General features: G+C 37.4%; 1 protein-coding gene across 1 annotated transcript in view; it reads right to left on the bottom strand.

Annotated features, from left to right (window-relative positions):
* Positions 1-12,196, bottom strand: part of poln (polymerase (DNA directed) nu) — a 109,332-nt gene that overhangs the window by 11,768 nt on the left and 85,368 nt on the right. The window contains exons 21-22 of the mRNA XM_059355223.1: positions 12,105-12,187; positions 1,788-1,919 (exon numbers count right to left, since the gene is read on the bottom strand). Of these exons, the coding sequence (XP_059211206.1) occupies positions 1,788-1,919; positions 12,105-12,187 (215 nt within the window). The remainder of the gene's footprint in view (positions 1-1,787; positions 1,920-12,104; positions 12,188-12,196) is intronic.

The raw sequence follows: 12,196 nt of genomic DNA, 5'->3' as shown, positions 1-12,196 counted from the left end.
ACTTAACTGCTCCACTAAGGTGTCGGCCATCTTGAAAAATGACCGCCATCTTGGAATTTCAAGTAACTGTGGGTGGTTTATTGTCAAGTGACCTACAGAGACTGCTCATGTCAATTTATATGCTTGTATCACCAAATAAAACATTATATCACTTAACTGCTCCACTTAGGTGTCGGCCATCTTGAAAAATGGCCGCCATCTTAAAATTTCAAATGTCTTGGACAATATTCTTGTCAAGTGACCCATGGAGAGTGTTCATGCCAATTTTCACGCTTGTATCATAAACTGAACGATTATATCACTTAGCCGCTCCACTACTTAAGGTCCCAACATGGTCTCACAGGAATCCGTGAAATAGCCACGGATTCGCTTAACTCAAAATCTGTGGAATAGCCACGGAATCACTCAAATTTCCGTGAAACTGACACGGATTTCGTTACAATGCAAGTTAATGACAGTCATATCCCGTGGCTATTCCAACATACAGAGTGATTATGTACATTCACTGAGTGAATATTTAGGAAATAAAACATATATTTCTCGCTAGAAATGTGATCAAAATCCAGTTTTATGCAGAAACTAAGTCAAAATATTGATTTTTTCACTAAAGTTGAGAGAACTGTCCGCTATATTTTTTGTTCTGACCGCCAGGACTTTGAAAGTCACGTGACTTGGAACAAACCAATAGGAACAAATATCCATGGAATAGCCACGGGATGTGACTGTCATTAACTTGCATTGTAGCCAAATCTGTGTCAGTTTCACGGAAATTTGAGTGATTCCGTGGCTATTCCACGGATTTTGAGTTAAGCGAATCCTTGGCTATTTCACAGATTCCTGTGAGACCAGGTTCTAAGGTCCTTGGACTGTCAGCCACTCTCTACTTTATCGATTCGGTTTGCTTGAAACTAATTTAATACCATGTTATTGAAAGACTGCCAAAATAAAAGCAGTATCCTTGAATTAAATTACATATTTCCCTGGGTTTGAACATGGTTGGATTTGAGATGCAGTAAGTACACAGCTGAACAAGATGTTAGTAAATTGGAGGGAGTATTGGGTCCCAGAGGCCAGAGGCTGAGGTCTTACCTGTTTCATACAGTCTATGGGTCTTAGCCTCATGTTCGGGGTTGGAGGACGTGTTGACTGACCTCATCCCTCTGCCTGTCCACACTGGGCTCATGTACTGTGTGCAATGAGGGTTAAAGTGCAGACTTTACACTATTTTCTGTGAGCGTGTTTAAGTCTCAGGTGTGCTGTGTTGGCAGTTCAGTCCGAATATAAATAGACTGTCCCGTCTGAACCATCAGCCCCGTCCACCCCTCAAGTATTGACCCACGGCAGTTTGTCTCATTCCTGCCAATGTAAGCACATCTTCTTCTTCCTCAGCCAAACACACACACACACACACACACACATAGAGAGTGTGGGTGTATGTGTGTACGCCGAGGAAATTCAAACTAAATAGCGTAAGTCAACAGTTCCTGCCCTTAACCAGACATAAACACACACATTTTTGTGATATTTGTTGGTATATTTTGCTGACTTCTGTTTCCAATCCTTAACATTAACCCCTTATTTCCCTCATTCTATCTGTGACTACGACCCTAATCTATAATCCTATAAATAAAGATTTTGCTATTGAATTCTGGGAAACAGCAAACTCATGCAGTATGCGACACATTGTCTCCAATATCTTTTCCCCTATAGGAGCATGAAGACCCAATATAACCTTGTTGTGATGCTTCCTATGGGACACACGGTGGGACTTTTCAATAAAGACAGACCTTGTTTGTGGCACTGTTGGACGGTCCTCTGGATGAAGGTCTGGACTTCTCTGTAGGTCTGCAGGAACCTGTCCTGGAACCGGCTGGCCTGCTCGGCGCTCACCCCGAGGATCCCTGACAGACGCTCCCGACCTGCACAGAGAAAGACATTACTAACTCGTATCTATCTATGCAGGCTAACATCAGACAGAGTTACAATGGAGACATTGTGGCCATGCATGTATAACATAAAAAGTATGATTAAATATGATTTTTAGCCATAATTTGTCATTGTTTTGCTCACTGTTTTTTCATACCTTGCCACAAGTTGGTTGACTCCATGCCACACAGATGTGAAGCATTTATAAAAAACTGTGGTCATACAACTAAATATTAGTTTAGTGATTCACGGGACTGATAAATCCTAGAAACAATAAAGTTTGTACAAAACAGTTTTGAGTTTGTAAAGTCAACGGCAGACACTGTTATTTTTTTGAACACACCCCTTTCAACTAATTGCCCAATGTCACAGCCTTAAGAGCTGCATATCACCAATGCTGGGTCTTGTTGGTTTTCTGAGAATCTACTGCATCTACTGGTACCTTGTTTACCATGTAGCAATAAAAATATACTAAAAACCTGGATTAATCTGGTTAGTAACATTGGACTGCTATTATATTGAACACTACTCTAAGTGTTACTAGAATATGCCAAAAGACTGACTCCAGGAAGTCTTTGTACCTGACCCACATAACACTGCAATTTGTCATTTTTACACAGAATAAACAAATTAGACATAACTCGTTAATTGTGAGCTTAAGAGGCGTTGGTAGACAGGAAATTTTGTTTCTTTTATTATAATTTTTTGCACAGAGATGAGTGTCATCAGTTTTCCCATCTAACTCTTGACAGGAAAGCAATTAGCCCAAAATGTCAAACGGTTGCTTTAACCCTCTAAGAGGGAGAAAAGGGTCTTTTGGGATAAATAAAAGGCCAAAAATAAATGGCACCTAGAAGTGGTATATGTTATCTGAAAGCTGGGAAACTTTATATTTCTATTTACCAGCACCACAACTACCAGTGCTATTATTGTTGTCCTTGTTCATCTTGTTCTTCTGTCTCACACTCTATCTACTCTGGGTTTTTTAAAACATATATTCATTGGTTTTTGTGTTAATATAACAACATCCAACAACCAAAACTTCACAAACATATGGCAACTATGAAAAGAATAATTAAAATATCAATAATACTGAAAAGGACAAAAACAAATGAATAATTAAATAAATGTAGATAACAAAAAATAAATAACAAAAACAAATAAATAACATTTAAAAAATGAAAAACTTAAACTGTGGTGAGTATTCTTACTGTAGGTTATATTCCCAACAACAAATTAGATATTTTTCATTATCTTATTGTCCCACCTCCTCCTCCATGTCTCCATTCCTCAACAGTTCCAGAAATATCTTACAAATTCAGAAGCCCTCTTTCCAACAATATAGGTCAGTTTTTCAAGAGCCAAACTCGATGTTAAGTTATTTAAGCAGTGGTTAAAAGAGGTGCAACCAACATAATGCAATACAGCGTTTGGCCTGTAGTAAACAGAGGGCAGCCATTTTTCTTTCATTTCAAGATATATCTACTCTATTTTTACTATGTTATGAACAAACATCTATTGCAAGTCTTTGGTCTGGGAGGAGGATTCCTACTCTGTTGCTCTCTCTGAGGTTTCTTCTTTTATTCCCACTGTTAAAGGGGTTTTCTGAGGAGTTTTTCATGGTCTGCTATGAGGATCAAAGGAAGCATGTCATACTCTGTACAGTCTGTAAAGAGTTAATGGCTTAAAACATGATGATTGAAGTATATGAAGGCCAATTTCCAATGCTCACTTATGTCTCATACTGTATGTTGTTGCAGCAATTTATTGGTTGGTGACAATTGTAACAAAGACTTTTTTTTTAAATTTTTTTACAATGTTAGAATTGTTATAAATGGTCAAAAATACCCACATGAAGACACCAGGACCTTGAGCAACACTGTAGAAAAACACATGCTGGGATTTGGTTTCAATAACTTTTGACAACTTTTTGAGATCTCTGGAGGAACTGCACTGTTCGCTGATTGGATGCCACTTATTGTCAATATACTCTACACATCACATGTCAGTCTTTCTGACAGCAGCATCATACTTTAGCTGCATAGAAAAGTGGGAAATAAAATGTGCAATAGAAAGGTTAAATATAGAGAGTTTCTGAAATAAACTTAAAGTGTTCATCAAGCTAGTTAGTGTTTCCTTTCCCATCCATTTGTGGAGGGCCACATATGGACCAAAAGTCATATTCCCATATATTTAGGCTGAATATCAATATACGATATATTTCCCAATATTTTTGTCGCAAAGTGAGAGCAAATGTTCAGTCAAAGCCAAATATGATTCTCCAGGTCTCTAGTTTGTGGTTGTAAAGTTTCATGAGGCTGATTATCCCAGAGGTCACAGCAGCTCATTTTATACAGAGAGGACAAGTTTCAAGAAAAGCTTAAACTGCAATTAAATGTTACTACGGGAACGAACATCACAAATGAAACCACAAGAGCCTTAGCTTCCCAGTGATACCTGTAATGGTCAACTTTGTATTCAGTGTATCTTTGTATTATCACACACAGCTGCAGCCGAACACCTAACCAAAGAACTGAGCTTTTACTAGTTCTGTTCATGACGCCTCACACACGTCTCGCTCTTAAACAAGGTGCAGTTCCCTTCTCGCTCTGATAAACTTCCTGTCTGGTCACGTAGAACACTCACACTTAAATATAAATGCATAAATCTTCTACTTCTTTATCAGATACTTTAGCAAACTCATTGTGTTTGAGCACTGTAATCTGTCCTTTTCAACTGAAAACACTGCAAATAAAACTTTTGAATCTCTCACTCTGAATGGTTTTGTTTATGTAACGGGTTGTGTAAGAACCGATTTGCAGGATTCCAGGAACAAGTTGGTAATGACATTTAATGGAAACGCAGGCCGATGCAAGTGAAATACTCAGAGAACAGGTTGAAGTCTCTCATTAAAGTCTCTGACAGAGCAGCTGAACAGCAGGCTGAATGTCTCCAAGGCTGGAGAGTTTACTGGGAGTCAAGCGAGACGAGTAGATGGCAGGCAGGGTCGGCAACAGGAAATCGGTCCGAGATAAGCGCTGGAAAGTCTGGCATCAAGTAGCAACAAACAATATGGCAATGAGTGTTTGTGAGGCAGAAGTTGTAATAGTGGCTTATTAGTGATCAGAGGCAGCTGAGTGAACGGGTGAAGGGAGTTGGGCTGATGAGGGGGGAGTGGCCGACAAGCAGTGTGGAGCATTACTGGGAGGCAGAACATAACTGTGACAGTTTAAGACAGAATTTACCATTTCCGCCACCACAATACCGAATTTATGGAATTCCAAGTCTGCTTAGGGACCCAAGTATGCAGAAATATTCAAATATGTAATATATGTGCCAATATAAAACTTTCCTGCATGATAAAACCTGCATGGCATAAAGTAGGCATGTCTATAAAGGGGGTGGGTACCCATGGAACCTATTTTTATCATAGACTGTATAAATAATGGACATAGTCACTGTGACGTCACCCATTGGTTTGTGGGCTGCCCGTTTGAGGCATCGAGTTCTGGCTAACTCTGGCTTTTTTAACCATGTGTAATCATGTGTTTTATGAAATTGCACTGTCCCCTTTTAAATAAACGAATAATAATAATAATCTGGGAACTCTGGTCTCAGAGGGTTAATATATCAATGCAGTTTTAAACTTTTTTTGTTTCTTCCAGAAAACTGCCTACCCCAGCTTAAAATGGAGCAAAAGTTCCTTTATCACGACTGATTGAAGAGTGCAGAAAGAGATGTGAAAGGCCAGAGGGGAGAAGAAAGTTGAAAGAGGGTGAGCAAACAGAGGACACACTGGACCAAAGGGTAAAAGAAATGAAGAAGAATAAAGACTAGAGCCAAACGAAGGGTGAAAGATTGAAGAGGACAAGATAAAAGGAGGTCGGGCTCGGATCAGGGCAAGACTACAAGAGGTGTGTGTGTGTGTGTGTGTAAAGTGAAGATAAAGCTAAGAACACAGAGGCTCAGTGTGTGTGTGTGTGTGTGTGTGTGTGTGTACGTGACTTCCCAGGAAGTGTTAAAGGTGTACAGCCTGTAGCTGGAGTAAAGAAGCGGCCTTTAAGGTGAGGAACGGATCGATAAAGAGTGTAGAGAGTGAGCTAATGGCTGCCACGGTTACGGAGAGTGTTTGTGGTTTGCAGCTGAGGGCTGTGTGTTGATGTGTGTTGATGTGTGGTTGGTGATGAGTAATGTTTTGCCAGATAGCCAGGAGCTGGTAGGAGGGTTAGCAGGGGGGACAGCAGCAGTTTCTGCTGCATCATAAATGTACTGTGGAAAATCAATGGAGAAACCCAGTATTAATAAAATATCTATGAGCGTGCCTGTTGTTATCTAATCAAATGCATTTAAGGATCAATATTAATAAGTCAAAGAAAGCTTTACTCCTCATATCAACCAAATACAGCTGATTGGACTTGATGGGAGGCTGACATCTAATCCTTAGTTTGCTGTAGATCATTTTAGATTAGATGAGAAGATTTGTTAGAAAATATAGAATTGTGACTATTTTTGACTGATAATGTAATTGTGAAATTGGCATTTTTATTGAAAATTAAATTAAATGAATAGTTCATGGTGTGATTTTTGGTGAAGAACTATGCCAAATAAGGTCTGTAGAATACTATTTTTAAAAATGTTTTTTGCACAGATGCACACTGTGATTTCAATAAAAATTCAATTAATTGTGCAGGCCAAATAACATGCAAAATCTAAAGTGTATCGTAAAAATGTGTCTTAAAACTGAATATACACTCACCATCCACTAATGCAGCTATTCTCAACCTTGGGGTCGTGAGATGATTTCTGGGGGTCGCCAAATCATTTTGGAAGTCAGCTCTGTCTCCACGACAGAGTCTCCACGAAAGTGTTCATGTGAGTGAGTTTTAGTCTTTTTGGCCATTTAATGTCTTTTTTGTCATTTTGTGTCTTTTTTTGGTAATTTTGTGTCTTTTTTAGATAATTTTGTGGTCATTTTGTGTCTTCTTTGGTCATTTTGTTTCCTTTTTTTGGGTCATTTTGTGTCTTTTTTTTGGTCATTTTGTTTCTTTTTGTGGTCATTTTCGGTCATTTTCTGCTTAATTTTATGTAATCTTTTTTGGTAATTTTGTGCCTTTTTTTGATCATTTGTGATCTATCTATCTATCTATCTATCTAAAGAACTATCATTTCTATTTCCTCCTCCTTATTTCCCCACTGCACCTCCTCCATCCTACTCTTTCCCTTTAACTTTTCCCTCCATCTTCATCTTCATCATCATCCTCATCCTCATGGCTTGGCCTTCTTATATGTTGACCCATTTGTATACATTATGTGTGTGCTCCTCCCCTCCTCCCCTCCTCCCTGGCCTGATTATTGTCTTGCTGAGAAAGCTTCCTTTTAGCATTTGGTCTCCATGGCAACGCATCCTTCCATGAAGAGCTGTGTGTCTGCGCTGGTCAGGAGCTCCTTCCTCTCCTCATGTTCTCCTTTTTTTTTTCCTCTCTCAGCCCCACCCGCTCCTCTCTTCCCCTTTCCCCTACATTACTCTCCCACACCTCCCCCGTTCTTCTTCTTCTTCTTCTTCTTCGCCTTTAGCCTACATTTCCTCTCCTCTTCCGTCTCACTCTGTCGCTCTCCTTTACATCTCCTTATGCACTCCATATTTTCTGTGCATTTTTAGCACTGACCTTTCGCTTCATGAATTGTCCCCTGCATGCGTCCCTTACCCCCTGCACGTCTCAAATGAATAGCTTTTTACACATTTGCCTCGATGGCTGTCGAGGTTCATCGAGTTTCCTAACTGACTCATGCATCAGTGTTTCTGCTCTTATGTTTGCTTTTCTACCGCTAAAGCAAAAAAAAAAAAAAAAAAAAAAACAACCCACGAAACAGATCATCAGCTTGGGAACATCAGATTTTGTTGAGCGTTTGCATGCTGGCCCAGTTCCCATCATGCAAACCATGCGCTTTAGGTTCAATGCTGATTGGTTAATTAATCAAATCAAACATATTTTCTTGTTTTGCCATGAAGCTGACTCCAGGGAGAACATTAAATGTACTGTTGTGATAATATACCGTGTCTGGGTCACCGCAAGAGGCAAACGCATGAAACTAACAAATCCTCCGGAGCAGAATGGATCTTTATATAGAGCAGGGGTCTCAAACTCAAATGACCTGGGGGCCACTGGAGGAAGTATCAAAATGACCAAAAAAAGACACAAAATTACAAAAAAAAGACACAAAATGACCAAAAATACACAGAATTACCAAAAAAGACACAAAATGATTTAAAAAAGACACAAAATGACAGGAAAAACTAAATTACTTAAAAAAGAAACAAAATGACCCAAAAAAGACACAAAATGACGAAAAAAAGACACAAAATTACTTAAAAAGACACAAAATTACCTAAAAAAAACACAGAATTACCAAAAAAGACACAAAAACATTAAAAAAGACACAAAATTATTTTAAAAACAAAAAATGACCCAAGAAAGACACAAAATGACCAAAAAAAGACACAAAATTACAAAAAAATATACAAAATTATTTAAAAAAAGACACAGAATTACCAAAAAAAGACACAAAAATACCAAGGAAAGAAACAAAATATCCAAAAAAAAGTAATTAAAGGGACCTTCAACACACAACAGGGTAAAGTGCCATTCATATAAAACTCACATTAAACTTTCATATCAAGGTGGGGGCCACAAAATATCGTCACGAGGGCTGCAATTGGCCAGCGAGTTTGAGACCCATGATATAGAGGATAGAGAAAAATAAGATACAGTCATAAAACAACATGCATAAAATAACAAAATCCACACAAACAATACAAAAAAAACACATAAAAACACAAAAACAAACAATCACAACAACACACAAACAAGACAGAACTTTAGAGAGAAGCAGAGCTCGATGCTGCTTCGTTTCTACGCCGTGACGTCATGAAGAAGTCGGACTCCGGAGGGTTAAATTGGCCACTAGTAATAAAACCTGATGAAGAGTGCAGGATGCCTGTAAAACCACACGTCTTCATCACAGCTGACAGCCCCAATGCACATGTAAACACACTCACGTTGTTTTCTATCAAGGTAGATGAACACACGTGCACATTGTGTCCATATAAACACACACCAACACAAACACTTCCTGTCACATGTATGCATTAGTGTGTGTGTCCATGACAGCATGCACATGTGTGTGTGCTGCAGAAATGGGTCACAAGTGACACAGACAAGTGTCTTTATGGGCCACATGGGTGTATTATACATTCATCTTCCTCTCTCTGCTTCTATTTTCATCTCCTGCTGCCCCTGCACCGTCTAAAAACAATATTAAAGAGATATCTTTTAAATCTGACTTTTATTATGGAGTTATGTGATAGCCTTAGTTTTTAAGTTTTAATAACAATCACTTAATACTGAAACAGCAATGCAGCATCGGGATGCAAACATTTAACACTTGTACAAAACACTAATACCATGAAAAAATAAAATACATAAAATAAACCATAAAATATTTATCAAATCATTGGTTTATGTGTAACTAATTAATTATATTATTTTTTATTATATATTTTTTAAATATTTATTTTGTTTATTATACTGATTATATTTATTATTATTTTTTAAATATATAATTTCAATATATAATTATATATATATATATATATATATATATATAGATATATATATATATAATTGTATTGTAACACTTGTATTGTAAAATTTGTAAAAAAAATAGGGCACATAAATAAAACACTAATACACTAAAACACTAATACCATGAAAATAAAATACATAAAATAAACCATAAAATATTTATCAAATCATTGGTTTGTGTATAACTAATTTATTATATTTTTATTTTATTTTATATTTTTAAGTATTTATTTTGTTTTATTATACTGATTTTGTGATTTTTATTATTATTTATTTTTTTATAATTTATTTTTCCAATTTTTACTGTTGCAAATTTCTATTTATTTTTGGTTATTTTGGGTTGTTTTTTTTGTCCGTGTTGGTTCAATTTATCTCTGTGAAGCACCATCAACTGCATGTTTTAAAAGGTGTTATATCCTCGCTAGTCGGCAAAATAATTATTAGTTGGTTAGACAAATTATTTTTATTAATATCATTCAGCTTCCTCTCTCTTTTTCTATTTTCATCTCCTGCTGCCCCTGCACCGTCTACCCCGCTCCCTGCCTGTCTGAATAAAAAAAAAAATACAAAAAATACACATAAAAACACAAAAAAACACGAAAAAAACACAAAACACACACAAAAAATACAAAAAACACGTATAAAAAAACAAAATCCACACAAACAATAAAACAAACACAAAACACACACAAAAAATACAAAAAACATGTATAAAAAAACAAAATCCACACAAAAAATACAAAAAAACACATAAAAACACAAAAACAAACACAAAACACACACAAAAAATACCACCAGGAATGTGAACCGCAGCATGAAAGAAGGGCTCTCGCAGCACAAATCATCTTTGTGGAAAGATATCCTAAATCCTGCCTTAAATAATCACATCCTTGTGATACGGCCATCTCTCTCTGTTTGTGCTCTGGATTCCTCTGGTAATAAGTTTACCTTCTTCACTCAATGAGCCACTTGTAGCTCTGAAACCAACACATTGTTTTGTCTTTTTGAAACAATACGGGTCAATTGTCCAGTTGATCGATGCATATCTGATCTTCATTATCAGGATTCAATTATGACCACCAGCTGCTCTGAGAGAGTGAGAGTCCGCCTGAGTGTGTGTGTGTGTTCTTGTACTCCCGACATAGTGAGGACAGGACCACGTTTTTTGAACAACAGTGTGAGGACATTTTTGCAAAAGTGAGGACATTTCGGCCGGTCCCCTCTTCTTTAAAGGCTTTTTTTAAGATTTCAGACTTTGTTTCAAGGGTTAAAGGTTACATGATGATGATAATTAACTGAAACTGTATTGTGTGGTTACAAAACTAACTTAAATTATAGTGAAAATGTCCTTTGTTTTCTTCTTTGTAAACTTTTTTCATTTACATTTACATTTAGTCATTTAGCAGACGCTTTTATCCAAAGCGACTTACAGGAAGAGTAAAAGCAAACAATCAAGGTATTCTGCAATAAGAGCTATTAGTGCATCAATAAGTGCTAGTGACAATTCTTTGAGGAGTAGAATTATCGTGTGGTGCTAGGAGAGAAGATGCTCTCTGAAGAGATGGGTCTTCAGGAGGTTTTAAAGGTAGAGAGGGACGCCCCTGCTCTGGTTTATTTGTTTATTTGTTTATTTGTTTATTTATTAAGGATCGCCATTAGCTGGTACCTTAGTAACCAGCTAGTCTTCCTGGGGTCCACAGGAACAGCACAGAATATACAGAAAAAACATATTCTCAATTTATCAAACATTTACAGGTAAGGTCAATCACAATAAACCCAACAACATTTAAAAATGTACAGCTTGTATAAAATAAAATTTCACTTTCTTTTTAAATACCTGTTTACTTTCAGTGCAACAGAGGTAGTGAGGCAGATTATTCCACAGAGTAATTGCTCTATAGATAAAAGATCGCGATAAGGCCTTTGTTTTTGGGTGAGGCACTTCAAGCTGACCTGGTAGGAACTGGTAGTGGTTCCACCAGCGGGGAACAAGAAGTGCAAAGAGTCTGGATTGCCTTGGACCAACGGGGGGCAGAGCCAGGCGCCGTTCATTGGAAGAGCGCAACGGTGGTGAGGTAGCATATGTCTGAGTCAGGGCGTTCAGGTAGGTAGGAGCAGTACCGGAGACAACTTTGTAGGCAGCATTAGAGATCTGAATTTGATGCGGGCTTTTTCACACATATATAAGATGGATAAGACAAAGGAAATAAAGGCAAAATTAACTGTGACCTCTTTTAATCTCCCACCCAACAAATACAGCATTACAAAAAAATAAAACTTCTAAAAACTAAACTAAAACTATAGCATTTCAAAAAATAAATACTAAACTAAAACTAGCAAACTCACTCTAAAAACTCATTAAAACTAACTGAATTTGAAAACAAAAATTCACAACAAAATTAAAACTAAAACTAATGAAAAATCAAAAACTATTATAACCTTGCAAGGGAATTCACTGCTACAATGAGGGTCCCCACAAAGATAGAAGTACAAGAATGTGTGTGTGTGTGTGTGTGTGTGTGTGTGTGTACTCACCGGCGCCGTACACAACAGAGTAGACGATGCGTTTGGCGTGTTCTCGATCCTCTGAAGTCACCTTTTCCTCACTCAGCCCTTTCCTGAGAGAC

The sequence above is a fragment of the Centropristis striata genome, chromosome 17 (genome assembly GCF_030273125.1).
Source record: "Centropristis striata isolate RG_2023a ecotype Rhode Island chromosome 17, C.striata_1.0, whole genome shotgun sequence".
NCBI lineage: Eukaryota > Metazoa > Chordata > Actinopteri > Perciformes > Serranidae > Centropristis > Centropristis striata.
The sequence above is the reverse complement of the archived record's forward strand: the minus strand, read 5'-3'. Positions and strand labels throughout refer to the sequence as shown.